The sequence below is a fragment of the Dreissena polymorpha genome, chromosome 8 (assembly GCF_020536995.1).
Source record: "Dreissena polymorpha isolate Duluth1 chromosome 8, UMN_Dpol_1.0, whole genome shotgun sequence".
Lineage (NCBI taxonomy): Eukaryota > Metazoa > Mollusca > Bivalvia > Myida > Dreissenidae > Dreissena > Dreissena polymorpha.
This window is the reverse complement of record NC_068362.1, coordinates 48,534,544-48,553,504: the sequence shown is the minus strand read 5'-3', so window position 1 is coordinate 48,553,504 and position 18,961 is coordinate 48,534,544. Positions and strand designations below refer to the sequence as shown.

Sequence of the window (18,961 nt, the reverse complement as noted above, 5' to 3'; positions counted from 1 at the left end):
GATGGGGCTGTTTTAAGTTTTATTGAGATCATAGGTGAGGCTAGTAGAACCTTTGGTAATTATGTTTGTTATACATTTAAGGCCTGTCAGGCCTCAGATCAAAGCAATCAGGTTTTTAGTTAAACGCAATATCCCATGGCTAATTTTCAATCATAAAAATGTGTAAGTCGGAACTTAATATTCCCTTAGTATTGACCTTTCCCAAAAGAACCTAAATCTTGTGCACTTAAAGCAGCCTATCAACGCTTATCACGCCTGGTACTCGTGATAAAAAAAAACAGCAACAACATCTATATTAAAATAAGTTAAACTCTGGTCACAGTGGCCATGATACATGTCTAGTTTTTTACAAAAATAAAAATAAAAATTGAGATTGTATCCAAAATAAAGAAAATAATGAAACACCACAAGTAGGAGAGAAATTCAATGTTCCTGTTTTATTTTATTTGAGGCCAAACCAAAGCATGCTGTTTCATCATGTTGTTCACTTTATTTCAAATCATTTTGAAACATTATGGTGCTTCACAAAGTCCTGGTTGAGTCAGCCTTTAACTACCAACACCCTATTAGCTCACATGGAAATTTATATAATACTAGTAATTGTTCATGCAGTGCCCGTAGTTGTTGTAACATTAGATAAACATTCTTTAGAAGAAATGGAAGACTGTAGAGAAAGGATTAGGTCTATACGCAAAGATTGCTTAGAGATCAGGACTGATGATTAGCTTATGAATGCATCTTTAGCACGCCAACTATGGAGGATAAAGTACAAGATTCCGTAGAAGAATTTCGAAGCAAAAATGCTGTTTATAAAGAGAGCTTCTCGGTTGATGCCACAAGGGCAAAGTTCATGAAAAAACACATGGACACAGAAGTGTCGCAAATCAGAAAGAGTGTTGAAAAAATTGACATTCAAAGCAACGGTTGCATTGAGATAGAAGGTACATACATTTTATGACATATGAAGCCAAGTTTAATATTAAATTTAACAATTATTGATAAAAGATTGCGCAAAAATATCTATACTGCCACATTGATGATGTGTTTTATTAGATTTTTTTTCATATTCAAAATACCAACCAGCAGTGAGTAACATATAACTAATTACAATTTAGGTCAGTCTCGCATATTATCATAATACCATCAGTCCTCAGAACGAATTTACATCATACGTATGCGTTTGCAGGAACGTCAGCAAGTATTAAATCAGCAAAGAAAGCGTTGATTGCGTTGGTAGAAAAACTGCTAGCTGAGGCGCACGAAATCGAGAAAGCGAACATCAAACAGTACTTTTCTTGTAATAAGGGAATGGAGTGCATACAGAAGGCAGAGTTACATGGGCCATGCGTTATCGAGACGAAAGAATCTGGGTTTTCCAAATCCATTCGGATTGGGAAATCCGAGGGCCGTAAAATGACATCTAAGAAACCGACACCATGCGCAGAGGTGACTGTAAACGGAACAAAAGTAAACAATTACTCAATATACTTGTTCTATATCATAACCAAGCGGTTTCAATATTATATTATATATATATATATATATATATAAGGCGAATAAGAATTTGTATTAGTAGAATTGGTATAAGTGTGTGATCAAAAAGCAATTATTCAATATCCTTTCTTGTTGATATTATTGAGGTGTTTGTTTAAAAATGATTAAGGTTTTCAATGATTTTGTTTCAGATAAGTGTCGTTTTCGGTGATATAACTGAACTAAACGTTGACGTGCTAGTAAATGCTGCAAACCGGGCGTTAAAGCACAGGGGAGGGCTTGCTCGAATTATCCAAGAAAAGGGTATGTATGTATTAACAGCAGTCATAAACGAATTTACATCATGCAATGTAGGTGCATGTTTATGTTATTCAATTTGACATAATATGTTCAATCATATCTTATTCTATAATTACACAAATTGTGACATTTTGCTATTGTTTAACTGTGCTCGTTCACCATTGTTGGTAATTGTTTGAACTTAAGACTAATTTACATTTTGTAAGTTATTTACTGTTGGGTTAAAGTTCCTCTTTAAGCGCAGCTGAATGAGATCCCTTTTGACCGATATAATTAGATAATTTATGAAGCGGGATAATAGAACGCCAACTGTTATTTGCTTTAGTTAGGGAATGCAAACGTACTGCATATGTTTAATGCTTTACAATAGCTACTTTATACTTATAAAGAAAAAATGTGCATAATTGTTGAAATAAAGTTATAAATATGTTTACAACATATTCTCTTATATTGAGATATTTTTCGCTGTTCGCAGGAGGAGATGCGGTGGCTAAAGACTCGGAGCAAAGAATTAAAAACGAAGGCGATGTGAAAGAGGGCGAAGTATACATGGGCGTTTCTGGAAACCTTGGTTGCAAGGCGGTGGCCCACGCGGTAGGTCCGCAATGGAAAGGAGGAAAGGACGGCGAGGACAAGCTGCTCAGAAATGCTGTTCTCAACTGCCTAAAGGAGTCTGAGAAGGGTGGCTTTCAGTCCATAGCCTTTCCGGCTCTCAGCGCCGGCATGTTCAACTATCCAATTGACCAGTCTTGCAAAGAAATTATAGCTGCAATCGATGGATACTTAAAGGTGATCTATTATTTAGATTTTATAAATTATTACGAGGAAATAGGTCGGTTAAAAAAGCGGAGTTTCAAAATGTTGATGACATGATCACTGTTTTTAATTATTATGATGCTTAATACTATACTTATTTTTGTGTTTGTATCGTTTACACGAACTGCTCCAAAATCTATTCATGGAACATCCCCCTTGTTTAACTGTAAATGTATATTTTCAAATAATGTAATTTTACCTTTCGCAAATAAACCTTTTAGTTATTTACTGTAGTGTACAATATGCATAATGTTGTTTTAGTGCGTTAAAATATATAACATTTCTGATATATCACAGGACCACAAATTCAATGAAGTTATTTTATGTGACATCAGTGAAAACACGGTGAAAACATTCTGTGACGCCCTCTTTGCGCAATACCCGAGTACACATATGTTATGTAAGTAACAAATGTATGGTACGAACGTGATTAATGGATGGTATTTTCAAATGACTTTGTTGTTGTTGGAAGAAACATCGGACGTGTAGTCCCCAAACGTGTGGTTTTATGACTAGCAAGATGTGGTTCACACTTCACATATTTATGGATGCTGTATTGGCTAATGCTATATTAAAATGTTTCAAATATATATTTATATATATGAAGTTATTGATTATCGAAGAGTTTAACAATATGAATGTTAAAATTCATAGAAGCAAAGAATTAATACAATCTTGCTATAGTTAAATTCTCGTGGTACAAAACAAAGTGCAATTATGCATAAATGGTGAAGGTTAAATATTAATAACTGTTGTAAACTTTCTTGTCTTTAAAAGTGAAAGTAGGAGAGACCGGGTTAGGGGGACAAAAAGATATTAATGATGTTGATTCGAGGCCGACATCGGGGCGATCCAGACAAAGGACAGAACATAGTTCATCTAATGAAGTGTCGTTTGGCAAGGTGAAAGTGAAAGTAGTAAAGTCAGCATTGGCACAGGAGCAGGTATTGGTCGATTTTTCTCCTTCATTGCATAAAATGTGCACGTGTTTGTCTCGAACTGTTTTGCTGTAGTTATGATTAGTTATTGCGTTTATGCAACAATTACAACTTATAAATATTTTATTGTTTAAACCAACCCGTTACATTTCAACTGTTTACGAACATTATTTATTAGATTTGATATACCAATAAACTTAATAAAAGATGTGGCGTAATAAGCTAATTATGCAGCAGTTAAATTGAATACAATTATTTTCAAAAGTTTTTCTTAACGCGTTAGAAGTTACGGGTTGTGAACTGTGAACAATTGCGTTATGTCTAGCAATTAAGGTCGCGTGAAGTTTCTAAATTATATAATTCAATTTTTGTGAACACTAGCAGTAGTACAAGGTAAATATATTCTCGACACACAATCTAGAAATAAGCACGCCCCGTTGTATGGTATGTATACCTTCATATGCGGCACGGTCTATAAGAAGCAAAAGCTCCCAAATCAGTTACAGCGTGTTTTTGTATTGCGTGCGAGAACATGCATTCGTATGTGTATGTGAGAAAGAACACTTGGCATATTACTTTTACGGTCTCCTCTATAGAGTAAACTAAACCTTTGATGTTTTGAACTTCTTACTCACGGTTATCCGCTACGTTGTAGTGTACAACAGTTTATAAAAATACACATTAATTAATTATGATTAATATTAGTTCGCACACGTATTAAAAGCTCTTAAGTTCAGTATAAAGAAGTGAAACTCTAGCTGCTGGAGCAGTATTGAATTCTTATTATAAACAATTACTTGGTCCTTTATTTAAGGCAAGTGACCAATTGCCCAAACAGTACAAAACAGCACAAAACAGCACAATACAAAACAACATAAACACATATAAGAATAAAGCTGGGGTCACCGACTTGGAACGGTCAATGCAAAGCATTGGGGGTTTAAACCGGTTTTAGAGCGATCAACCTCACACTTGGCTCAGCAATATTCATGATAAATTTAAGTGTAAATAAAATTTAACCTCATAGCATTGTAACTCAAATTCAAACAATGATAAAAGGGAATAAAAACGCATTCAATTTAATTACCATTTAATTACTCAATGGTAGGAAAGATACCAGAGCAACAGAGTTACAACTTTTTGAGGAACGATGAAATTAAACTACCAACAAGTGTCAACTACATTCCTTCTTTATAGAAAAAGATCTAAGAATATAGCGTCATCAAGTTTCAGATCATCATCACGCAAATACAGGAAGAAGCAGCAATAATGGGTGTAAACGATCCATATTACATAGCTTGGATGTTTATGTGACTGCTAAAAATAAATCAAACAAGAAACGCCTGTCAGAGAGAAAATATAATTAAAATTGAACGATTTAAACTCAATGACCTATGCATGTAGATTAAAACAGTTAAATTATGTGGTATGAAGCAATATAAAAGCGATGACGTCACAAACATCAATGTAGCCAGGAACAGAGAAAGAGTATCGTATGACGTAATTTATAAGCGAAGAAACGATGGCGTGAACAAAATCCAGAGGCAGTACTGTAACATACAAATAAAATATTAAAGGGGCGGTACTGTAAAATTGAATTACCAATAAAACCAGCTTAGGTGATTAAATATTTAAGAATCAAACGTATAAAATGGTCATTCCATTAATTATTCCAAATTTTAAAAGAAGAAAGATATAGTGAATCGAAAACCAACAAGCACGTGTTTTAAGTACGTTAACATCATATCCTTTCGATAAAAATGAGTTTATTAAATTGAAAAGTTTAATATAAACATTTTCTTTAAGATATTTTAATTTGCAAACACGCTTCAAAGCATCTCCATAAAATGATTGGTGGGAAATTCCATCAGTTAAATGCCATTTTAAAGAAACATTATATTTAGAAATTAAATCACCATACTTTGAGTCACACTATACCTAAATCACTCTATGTGGCAAAAAGCCATATTGAGCCACAAAAGATTTCTATTGGCGAGGTGGAGTTAGGAGATAAACGAGGAAGGTGTGGTCATTCGTGTCCTAAAGACAAAAGACTTGATGCTATTTATGTAGTAAGACAACATATTTGTAAAGATGATTATTGTTCAATTATGCATGTTGTAAACATTCCTGATATTCTTTTCTGAACTTCACATTATTTTCAGGTTGATGTTATAGTGAATTCTGCATCGGCGGACTTGAAATTAAACAAGGGCATGTCGTCAAGGGCCCTTTCGGACGCGGCGGGCAAGGGCCTTCAAAGAGAACTTGACTCCGTGTATCCCCACGGCATACAGGCGGGGCGGGAAGTTGCAAGCACTGCAAACTTTCAACTTCTATGCAAACGCATTTACCACGTGGCTGTCAAACATTATTCGTCAACAGAAGATCTTAAGGTACTTTGTCTTTTTGTATTTCATGTATTAATTGCTAAACGAGTTATTTGTATGGACTGAGAAGAACGGTATTATTTATTTGCGTTTCAACACATTGTTTAATATTGGTTTTTAAGAGTATTGGACATGTGGTTTCGGAATGCTTGAAACTGGCCGACAAAGACGGACACGGTTCAATCGCCTTTCCTGCCATCGGCACAGGCGGTCAGAAGTTCCCCATATCCGACTTGGCCAAAACGATGCTTTCCAGTGTAGATTGGTTTTCCAGGCATTACAAGAAGTCATCCGTTGCGCTTGTTAGAATAGTTATCTACTACACGGACGATGCTGTCTATCAGGTACGGTCATTGTTTTCATTATGAGTACGAGTCCAGCATGAGTGACCAGGTTCAAAGACGTGTGCATTATGCAAATTTGATACACAACACGTACCTTAGGCGTTAAGTTTAAAGATTTCAATAACGTACTATGTATTTTAGTGAAAATATGGGAAAACGATGGCATCAGTACGCATTCAGCATCTTAATGTTTTAGGCATATAATGATGTCCCTAAGTATGTCCGTCCTTATGTAGAGTCTAACAGATATAGCAGATTTTTATCGATACCTTTAGTATCAACACCGATTGGTTTTTATATACGCACACACCTGTTGGATATCGCTGTTTCCAATTCACCATATTACCCATCACGTTGAACTTATAATTCGCCGAATTCATAAATGTAATAAAAATAATTCAAAATGGCTATTTCCTGGTTACCTAGATTTTACTTACCAACACACTTGTTGCTTTTACCCATGTCCCTTTCTCTACCAAAACATTAACCTTACCATGCCCTTTGCCTTATAAATAATTCAAACCGACCATATTGGACATGCTTGGTATTTTATCGATTCGTCCAGAACAAGCCCGACTTGCTACAAATCTATGATACATACATTATTATTGCTTATTCCCATTAAAACACTTCCCGTATAATATTACTTTTACTTCTACACTGATCATTTCTTAGAAATAGGCTACGACGCACTAACTCGGTCCATTTGCGTTGTGTCAGGCCCAGATTCTTTTGTATAGTTTTTAATAGATGGGTACGAGCATGTATATCTTTAAGTCGAATATTCATAGCTTTCATCGAATTATGTTGTTCTTTTAATGAAAAACGGCAATTGTTATTAATGCTCTATAGTTTTGTTAAATGTGTACCAATTCTTATCTTCTTCAATGAACTGACCACCAAATACATGTCAAACATGCCGAAGCAATGCTCATGTAATCAAGAGTCCATATGGTCAGACGATTTGTATTTTGTATCCCTTTTAGTTTCTGTTCGTTTATAACTGGCTGTGGAGGATTCGAAACTAGAAATGCTTCTGCCGATCGAAACCACCTGTTCTTTCGACGCTCACACTTCATAGCGCGCATTCAATAAGTTTAGAAGGTGTCAGATAATATTTAAGGATGTGATTGAGCCGTTTCATGACAAAACCCGCATTAGTGACATCAGTGATAACGTTGGCAAAAGACATCATTGTCATAAACATTTGTGAAAGTGCGCATACATGTTGTTGTAATAGAAACACTGAACTAATACACAATTCAGTATTCCATAACCTAAGCGATATTAAATAACTGTATAAAAAAGGAATAAACAATTTCACCCAAATAATTATGTAATTTATATTGGTTTTGGTGTAAAAAGGCTAAGCCATTATATGTTTCTAAATACAGACGCGTCTATATTGAATATTTGTGTTGTTGCCACTGATTTGAATAAAAGGAGACTCACTGGTTGATCTCTACATAATCTTTGTTTATGTATTGGAAGGCATTCGTCGATGCCTTAAAAGTTGCACAGGGAGCGTCCGGAGGGCCAAGCGATGCATCTACTGGTTCAAGCAATGGTAGGTATACTACACCAAGGTTCTTATGCCATGTAAGGGGGGAACGACAGATGCAGATTTTCTCGATTAAGGTTTACATTGCGTTAAAGATTATTACATAGCTACAGCTTAGGTTATGCACGTGACACAAATGAGATACATCCGACTAAGTCACTTAATGCAAGTCGTTTACACATTTGTAATGATTGGCACTCAATTGAAGCTATAATATACTTTAAAAACACATTTATATGATACTCGCATATGGTAGTCTATAGCATACGTGTATAGACGTTAAGTACTAATTTGAAACTATGAAATATAGGTGTTCATGCAAAGTGCTTATTTTTTGTTTTGAAGCAAATCCGGTACAGATCGGAAATCTGAATGTGACCGTTGTGCAAGGGGACATTACATCTGAGCGTGTTGATGCTATTGTTGCAAGTTGTAACAAAGACCTGGATTTGGACAAAGGTAATAAAGTTAAAGTAATAAAGTTAAAAAATTAATTCGTATGCAGTACGCAAATTACTCATCATATTAGTACAATTGTTGTTCTTTTCTACGTGCAGTTTTATACGTGGACACATCTAGGTTAAGTCCATGTCTAAATATATGTGTATATGTCGCTTTATTCGTGTTATTTTTGCGACACTGTTCCATGCTGTACACATGTGCGATCTGTGTGTGTATATTATTCACGTACACATGATTAAGCTGCTTGTGTGATTCTTGCAATATAAACGAATACTTCATGTAATGTATGCTTGTACTCGATTAGACTTCGACCATTGTTACTATAAACACTGTGATGCTTTGCTTACGTTTTTTATGTTGGCCATTATAACATTAACAAATACAAGGTGGATATGTGATTTGGATGGAAGGTATTGCTTACCGAATCACTCTCCCAGAACAATGCAGGTTAGTTACATTGTGTACGACACATACAATTTTATTTTTACTTCAGGACAAGTAACGAAAATAATTCGAACAAAGGCAGGAAATGATTTACTTCAGGATGGAAATTTTAGCAGTGAGTAATATTTTGAAATTTTCTTTTTCCTTTTGCCAAATACTTTGAACCATTTTCACTGGCTTTTACTTCTACTTCTATTCAAAATGTTTTAAGATAGTTTAAGTTATTTTACAATTACAGAAGAAACCATGAAAAAAGAAGGACTTGTCATGACTGTTGGAGGCAATTTACATGCCAAACATGTGATTTTTATTGAAACTCAATTAAACCCATCTGCGTGGCAACCTTTGATTCTCGCTGCGCTACGAAAAGCTGCAGATGAGAACTTGAAAAGTATCTCGTTTCCAGCCCTTGGCACAAGTACGTTGGTTTCACATCTTCTCAATTTTACAAACATAAATTTATTGTTACATACACATGTGATTATTAAATAATAGCAAACGTGCTGTTCGTGCCTTTGCAAACAATTACTAAAAACATGTACCCTTATATCGTATGTTTATCTTCAACGGTTACATATTTTTACAGCTGTTATGCTGGTGCTGTATCGGTAATAAGTCAAGTATATTTCAGACTACGGTTGCAAACCTTTTGATATTGGACTTACAATGCGCTCTGCAATGGATGACTTCAACAAGCAAACAGTGAAGAATCTCACAGATGTCCGGGTAGTAGTTTTTCAAGCGGGCATGGTAACTGATCTCGCCATGGGCCTTAACAAGGCTGGTGCTAGTAAGTTTGCAAAAAACGCTTTTCAAGAACAACACTACACATGTTAAGTGTGTTTCTTCTATCGTATGTATATGTGTATTTGTAAGATATATGTCAGGAGAATCTTTTAAACTTCGCGTCGTCAGGATTTGGTTTATTTATTTCAGTTCATTCAAATCTGCGGCGTTCAAAATCACCAGTTCAAGAAAGCAGGAGTACCAGACCACACAACAAAGATGACGATAAAGTCCACTTCACGATTTATTCGTCTTCCAAAGATGGAATTAAACGTGCAATCAAAAGTATAGACCAAACAATCGAGGGCGAGTGGGTAATGGCGCCTATCAGTGATTGTAAATCTATACTAAACAATAAGCAGGTAACTATCAACTTTATGTGACTACATTGTGGAACATGGCAAATTACTTTATTATAGTGAAATCCTTCGTACAAAATGTATCAGTAATATTTAAGCAAATATTAGCATAATGATATAATAGTAATGTATACATTTTTGAGACGATATAATGTATTGAATGTCAACGGTGAATATCACTTCATCGACTTCCCCTCATTGAACGCTGGGCAGATTTTAATGAATATTCACATGAATCATTCTTTAATGACACTTTCGCAAACTGGGTCAAATCGTTTCGCTCCGTTGCATAAATAGGACACTGGAGCTACAACGAGATTATGAAAATTAAACCTTTAAAATTGTTCTTCTGAAAAAGCACACGGGGTCATTGGTTTTATATTTGGTGTGGTACGCCGTCCATTGGGCCTCTACTAAGAATGTACAAACCATGCACCTGAGGTTAAAACTTGCCACGCCTTAGGTGTCACATGATTAATGTACACTTATATAGATTATAACTTTACAAATCTTCTATTATAAAACCGAAATTATCATGGCTTAAATATTTGGCGTGTAACACCGTTTTGTGGTCCTCTACAAAGTGTGTTCATATAATTCCCCTTGGGTCAAAATTAGCCTCGCCCTAGAGTTACTTGTTTTCCTTTTATTAATATGAATAACGTTTTAAATATCTTCTGAAAATGCAAGGCAGAGGGATAAGATATTCGGCACGTAATATCTGAAAGTGGTCCTCTACCAAGTTTGTTCATATCCTACTCCTGTGGTAAACACTGTCCACACCCAGGGGTCACAAGATAAAGAAAAACTTTAAGAATTGATAACTTTCCGAATTTCGTATGAAACCAAATTGGTCAGGGGCTTAATAGTTGGTGAGTAATATCGTATTGAGATCCTCTTCCACGTTTGTTCAAATCATGCCTCTGGTGTAAAACTTACATCGCCTTATGGGTTACTTGTTTTGCGTATAGTGTATAAAGTGAACCTTTTAAAAATCTTCTATGATGTAAGGCCAAGAGTTTTTTTATTTGGCTTATCAAATCTGATGCTCAACTAAGTTTTCTCAAACCATGTCTCTGGGATCATAATTCTCCCCGCCTCAGGGGTCAAATGATATATGTAGACGTATATACTAAATAGTTTAAAAAATCTCTGATACTGCATGGGTATGGACTCAATATTTGGACTATAAAATTGTATAGTTTTCCTCACATGTTTTATAAAGACTTGTATTGTAAATAACTTGAACAATATTGAAGAGTTCAGAATGTTTAATATTTGGTGGGCGACATCCGTTTATATTCCTCTGCTTAGTTTGTTCAAATCATGCCCGTGGGGTCGAACTCGGCACCATGATAGAGGTTACTTGTTTTAATTGTATGTGTAAATATTGAAAATGTGCATGTGTCTCAGACTATAGAAAATCGGTGTCATACAGGGTAAACAAACTAGATACAAAGCATAGTTTTCACACAATAGTGTTTTTAAATCTGCTCATCACCGTATGTCTTTTATACATCTTCCACGCGATCGACTTAGGGAATAAAGGCCCACTTGTTAAATTTAAAAGAAGCGTATTGACTATTTAATTACTTTATGAATATTGTCATACCATTATATAAATTCGGTATTTAGTTCAGTTAGTTTATGTTTTACAAGAAAACAAATGTGCTTCACATCATATATAATATGTACAAGGTGTATGAACAATAGTATACACTATCGCAGATTAAAGAACTGGAGATGCATGCAGTGAACAACCACGTTGCACTCACTGTCGATCAGAAGGAAGGTAAACTCTGTCTAATTGGACTTATCGCGAACGTTTCAAATATGAAGGATCAAGTTCACATCATGCTAAGGTATGTATTTTTATTTGTTTGTTTTTATTTTCGATATGTTGATCCAACGGGAAACATTTGTCACGTTTCAACTGCTTTAGTTGCGTTGGTATTGGTTAATTTGGTCTTACTGAACTAGGAGCAGTATATAGTAAAAAATGCAACTTTTGTTTTTTCGGATCATCCGTATTGACTTAATGTTTGTTTCTCTTATATTATGTCAAATATGTGTTTAAATTAGTCTGATAATTGCTCTCAGTTTTATTTTTTACATTATACATAAATTGAACATAGTTATTGTTAGCTTAAACCTATTTATTATATTTATTTCTTGTGTAAATATCCGCTACTATAAACTTTAATTGATTAAAATCGTGTATTATACTAAAAGCAGTATACGACATAATAATTCTGAGCATATAAACACTTGTCATTACATTATAATAACATCGGAATTATGTTGTTTTAGAAATGCCGATAAAAACAAGCACAGGAAAGAAAACGCCGAATTACTGCAGTCTGTGGTACAATGGGTCTTCATACAAGAAACAAAAACAGTGGAGTTTGACAAAAGGACGAATCAGATCATCGAGCAAGCGTTCACGCAAAAACAAAAGTCTGTTCCGTTTAAGGTGGGTCGCAGTGACCATACAATTGATTTTGACAAGATGATTGAGTGGGATGTGAAGAGTCCAGGAACTAAATACCCAGTACTTCGGAGAGATCTGCGAAACGGTAAGGGTGTATAACTTGTTTTAATTAACTCCGATAATGTATAGGCTGAATTTAAGTGCACATGATTTGAGTGTCAACTGCTTTTTACGCATATCACTGGAGACAAACACGGATACCATTTTACATTATCTATCTCGACGTTTATAGATGACCAGAGTATTTCGTGTGGATTCAAACATTAGTCACTTTTAAATGATACAAAAACATTATATAGACTTTGTGATCCTTTGTATCACATCAATAATTAAATAGACAGTCGTGAATAAAATTCAATTATGAGTAACACACTTAGAATGTATGACGACATGAGTTTATGTAATGCCTTCAACTTTGAGAACAACGTTCACGTGCCACAAGGTAAAAAATTAAATGTAAAATATGCGTTCGCCAGTTACTTGGCTCACTAAATAGAGTATTCTTTGTTTATTAATGTTGAATATGAAAAGGTTGATAGCTACACGGAAACATAAATTTAGATAATTGTCGCAGGTGTGTAAATAAAGGTGAACCATTTAAAAGCGTTTGTAAAGGAATTGGGTCTCAATGTAATTCAAGTAGCGCAACGTTTTAACAACGAAGATATGTAAATTTGAATCGGATTGTTGTTTTGTCTTTAGAAACTAAATTAGACATTCCCTCTCATTGGAGCGCAATGAAGGACCTTGCTCACGTTGAAAGTATTACGTTATCGAAGAGCGATAAGGAGTACGTGCAAGTTGAACAAGAATTTTCAAAGTCGATGGGTGGAGGCGCACATATTACTCAGGTGATTATAATACTATATAGACAATTTGTCAAGCAACACGAGTAATAAAAATTCAGAATACAAACGATACAAATTAAACTTATGAATATTAAAAAATACTATTCGTGAGCGTTTTAAAATGTCATTAAACGTATTCTACTTTGAATTTATTATACGTTTATCCTTGACTTAAACATTTCTCATTAAATATATCCACACCAAGTATATTTACTGCATTCTGCATTATTGTGTAATTTGCAGATCAAGTATGTGATTTTACGACTGTTATTCGTCATATTCGCTTATTAAAATAATTTAATTCTTTTGCTAAGAAAAACCGGTTGATACATCACAATTGAAGTTATTTTATGTCATAAATAAACCTCTTAATTAAGATCGAGCGAATACAGAACGCAACACTCTATACGCAATACCAAGCGAAGAAAAAACAAATGCAGACGTCTTGCAGTACAAAGAACGTTGAACATACACTCTGGCATGGGACAGCTCATGACGCTGTCACAAGCATCACCGCTCATGGGTTCAACAGAAGCTATTGCGGGAAAAATGGTAGATTGCAAACAATTGAATTCTTAAAAAATGTAAATGTCATGAACTCAAGTAAAAGTGATTAAGCGTAAAGATTCGACAAATATGGGCAGTACTTAATTTACTTAAAAAGCGTTATTTCAAAATAATACAATAAGTGCGATAAAGAATTTCTAGACCAGATAAAGTAATTATAAGAAATGATTTTTTCCTAAACATAACACAACTATTACTCTTATTATAGCCACCGCATATGGTCAAGGCGTCTATTTCGCAGTTAGCGCAACGTACTCAGCCCAGTCCACCTACTCGCCGCCCGATTCCGCCGGCCACAAACGAATGTATCGCTGCCTCGTTTTGACAGGAGATTGCACGCGAGGCGATTCTTCGATGCGAGTACCTCCTCCAAAGAACCCAACTGTGCCCCATATTTTATATGATTCCGTCTCGGACAATCCTGGAAGCCCATGCATGTTTGTAATCTTTAACGATACGCAGGCTTACCCCGAACACTTAATTACATTCAAATAAACTTTTCAAATCTGCGCGAATCCCCCTTCATAAGTAACTGAAAAGTGTTGAGAAATATACTGTTTAATGTCTTGAAATGTAAAGGGAGATTGTTGGTAAATGTGACAACTGTACAAACACTTTAAGTTGAATTTTTTCTCTTATTCACAAATAATTATTCGGTAATGCTATGTAATAACACTTTTACCAAGATTTCTTGCTATAATTTACTCTGTTCGAGCATTAAGAGCCTGTAAAATTCAGCATATTTACTATTTAGGAAAGGCACAACATTCTGCACATGTCTAAATGTAACTTTCAACTGTTCGATTCCGCGTTTTCATGAAAGCATCGTCTTGTTTTTTGTGTGAGTTAGTAGCTTACATTCAAACCCAGCTTCAGCTTACAATCGCACTATTATTTAAAAATAATTAATCTAATAAAACGTTTAAAATAAACCCTGGTTCAGTGGCATATTCATTTTCATAGTTTCTTTAGAAATACAAAGATGGTGTGTTCCTTGTGATATTAAATGTTGTGTTTTACAAAAGAATCCTTTTTGTCTTTATTAAAATTAACACCAAACGTGGCATTTAACTGCATATAGTGCGATATCCAATTGATTGTGTTTCATCATGTTTGTGAAAATATTGTATATTAATGATTTTGATATACATATATAGCTATCTTAAGTCATACACAAGGAAGTTAAAAAAAAGAACCAAATGATGTGACCTTTATGTGAAATTTAAAGATTAGCATAGTTGTATTTATATAAAGTGTTGTTATTATTGCATTCTTTGGGTGATTATTGATTAAAACATTTATTGGGTTTAAAGTGTGTTTGTTTTGTATTACATTATTCGTTAACATTTTGTTTTAAACTTAAATGGAAAAGGTTAAATAATTTTGAATGTGTGCATTGTTGATCATGTACATCTGTGTGAGCTTATTTTAAATTGCAGTGAGCGCATTGTAATTTCGTGTATTTTTTGACATGAAATATCGTTGACTCGTTAAATTTGGCTTATTTGTTGGATTAAAAATTCTGCGGAACGATACATTACTTCAAGGAAAAATGCTCTTCAAAATGAATAAAAATCATGTGACCTTTATGTCTAATGGGTGTATTAGTTTAATTGTATTAATATATGTAATTGCATTCGTTTTGATATTTTTCAATGTATTTATTGTGAAGTTGTTTCGTCTTGTATTACATTATGTGTCTACACGTTGTTTTAAAAGCAAATGGAAATGGTTGATTGCCATACATTTGTATGGGCTTCTTGTTTACTCTAACGCCTGTGTACTACTATTTTTAGAGAAACTTTAACATATGTGGTAAAAGTATCCTGGATATTGAATCTGTTTGTAATTGATAAAAGCGATTTTCGCATTTGTGATTTTTTTATCTTTTGTTTATGTCAATCCATACATACATAACAATTATGGACCAATACACAATCTCACTTTTACCTCCCTGTGTATATAAATATGCTACTAAGTGCATATATTTCTTTGCTGAAAATTTAAAAAAAATGTTAATCTCAACAAACATTATACATGGATATTCATTTTGACATTAAAAATTAAAGCTGTACATATGCGGTGTCTAAACAACGCAGCCGATATATTGTAAGAACCATATTTGGAGGTTTCACCAACCCGCAATGTTATATTCCAAATGGCACTTGATAGACATTATACAAGAGGATGAAAACCTCCCCATCACGATACCATAATCAAGGAAAGATTCAATGTCAAAGTTCATAATATGTCAACCAATATCATCTACTTCCAAAGCTTCAAAAGTCACTGAGCATTTCATTGGCTAAAAGATTATTGTCTCGGAAAACCACACGATATTCTCTGCAGTCAGCAACTTGATTTCAAGTAAAACATCGACGAAGTAAAACTTCAGCTGTTTCACCACGAGAGAAATCTTAACACAGTTTGTGGTCTTTTGTTTACGTTCCATTCTGACACGATACAAAAGCGCCAGACACACAATCATTAAACAAATACACACATAATGAATAAAAATCTGCAGACATCTTGGAACGCTGTAAGCTGAGCAGTGATGGTCTTAAAAACTTTCATGAACACATAGTTAATAAACGTATGCTTCATATAGCAACATAATTAATTTCAATCATGTATTACCAGAATACATTTCAATTACCATTCAATAACTAATTGCGTTTCTACAAGCCTAAGAAAGCAAATTGTAACAACATAAGACATTAGAAAAGGAAACATAAAAGAAGCAACTAAATTTCATATTTTATTCAAATGCTTTAGTTACATAATTATTATAAAATATTAGTATTCAGATCATCGTAAAATTAAAGAAAAGAACCATAATAATGGCTGTGAAAAGTCAGACACATAGCTTTGATATGTTTTTCCATATTCGAATGTATGAAAATAGTTTATCTATGCAAAGCTTCGAGCCCATACGTAAAACAATAGAACCAGCAGGCATATCATATGGGAGCAATTAAAGCATGTCAAAGTGATGGGTGTCAGTAGATCAACCACTATAAACTCGATAACAAACTAAAACTAAATGATTGACATTAACACAATCATATAGTAGATACAACATTCCAGAAAACGGACCGCAGCAAATTCTCTTGGAAAAATAAGGTCCATATCATACGATATTTATTTGAAGTGATCTTATTCTAGGTTATTTATTTAAAGTGTCTCTCAATGATCGGTTCTCAGTGAATACTATTTATCTTCTGACATAAATGCACTACCATGAAATTAAAGCTGTCGCGGCATCTTTTTGCAGACGACATAACATTTTTATCGCATGCTAAACCCTGTTTCCCATGTTATACAACCATTACATATTTTTTTATATTACACATGTGTAAAACAACATTTTTAAGCGTTTTTATTGGCTTAGTTATCGTTTATTGACCAATCGCATTTTGTTATTTTGCTGAAATGACGTTGCCACGTCAAATGACGTCACGAAATGTAAACAACATTCGGGATTTATCATTATGTTTGCGTAAATATTTATTTAATTTGCTCATTTAAAAGCATGTGATAAAAAAGATCTGACGCTCGTTGTCATATCATACCATATTTTATTAAACTCGTCCAGAAAATTCGTTAGTAAGCTCAGCAAAGGCTCGCTTACTAACACAATTCCTGAAATCGTTTATAAAAATATGGTATGATATGACAACTCATGCCAGATCCTATATGAAGACGACATTATTATCGTGGAAACTCTCTAAACTACCTTAAACGGTTGTAAACACACACATTTCGATATTTCGAATAGAATTTGAATTTAAATACAATAGTTATTTGCCTAACAAGAAATGGATTTGTAACGGTAATTTGAAATACAAATGAGCCGTTCCAAAACAATACATTTATTTATGAAAACATTATTCTAAAGATAAGAATAATATATGTTATTATTGTATATATAAGTTATATTGAATTGAATGGTTTATAGAATACTTCGTCTTAGTTCTACTTCAAAGAACTGCACTTTCAGCGTCATAAAGGATGTAGGCCGTGAGCCAAGAACACTTTTGCCACCTCCCCCCCCGGGGGAATTTCGTAAACCCTATTTTTTTAAATCCTCTATTTCTACTGAGTCTCATGACATATTGTTTGCAATTTGCTAGCGGGGCGTTACGGAGAAATTTAACATTAAAATATATGAGTGTAAAACTTTTTTTAATAAAAAAATTAGATTACCTTTCATACAAAATGCAAACTTTTAAAGAAAACAACTTAACATTCCTTAATAAAAAAAAAAGATTGTAATCATTCAAAGCCTACCTCTTATGTTTATTTAATGATATATTGTATTAAAATATATATGACACATATATATTTTACACATATTTGTATATAATGCACATACATATTCCTTTAACATACTTATTTTGTGTAAAACATATTATTTCAGAGCATAATCACATTATTCTATCAAACAATATGCAAACAAGCTTGGAAAAATAATAACAATAATCAATGTAACAATTATTACTCATGATGATAATAATAACAATAATAGTTATACTAATAATGATGTTGAAGAGATATCATACATAGGAATTCATCTCTGAGGCAAATAATAGACCGATTAATACTCAACTTAGAAGATCTTTATTACTTGATAATTGTATCATCTTGAATATAGTTACTATTATTATGATGATGATTATTATTGTTATAATAACAATAACCACAATAATAATAATAATAATTATTAGTATTATATACTTTCAAATCAAAGAGTTATTAACGATTTGCCTTTTTTTTTCATTTTCATAGTTAGGACACAGGAGTTATATCACTGATCATAAAACATTTCATCAAGCAAATTGTCAATTTCAATACTATCTTCATCGTCATCCTCATCCTGATAGGTTTTATTCTCATGCAACTTTGTACAGAGCATACATACATAGCATACATCAGTCCATACATATTCGATTCCGTCTGCTCCAAGTTTCCAGTCACAATTTTGAACATCAGGCATGCAGGTATATCTTTCATGGGCGTGTAACCAAATATATGTTTGGTAATTAGTACGTCTGGTGTGCATGTTAAGTGTTGCTTTACATCGAGGAAGCAAACTTAAGTCAATAGTGTCGCATGAGTTCATTGTATTACCTTTGATCCTACTTCTCTTACAGAATTATCA

The 18,961-nt window shown here is 33.8% G+C and overlaps 1 protein-coding gene across 1 annotated transcript; it reads left to right on the top strand.

Annotated features, from left to right (window-relative positions):
* The first annotated feature begins 630 nt into the window (after positions 1-630).
* LOC127841549 (protein mono-ADP-ribosyltransferase PARP14-like) lies at positions 631-15,749 on the top strand. Its single transcript, XM_052370451.1, has 19 exons — positions 631-941; positions 1,187-1,467; positions 1,686-1,797; positions 2,270-2,583; positions 2,908-3,010; positions 3,388-3,554; positions 5,714-5,944; positions 6,061-6,282; positions 7,774-7,849; positions 8,189-8,302; positions 8,799-8,864; positions 8,988-9,167; positions 9,381-9,539; positions 9,686-9,897; positions 11,623-11,756; positions 12,205-12,470; positions 13,088-13,236; positions 13,611-13,785; positions 14,009-15,749. The coding sequence occupies exons 1-19, from the start codon at positions 755-757 to the stop codon at positions 14,293-14,295; spliced, it is 3,435 nt and encodes a 1,144-aa protein (XP_052226411.1). The 5' UTR covers positions 631-754; the 3' UTR covers positions 14,296-15,749.
* The last annotated feature ends 3,212 nt before the right edge of the window (positions 15,750-18,961 follow it).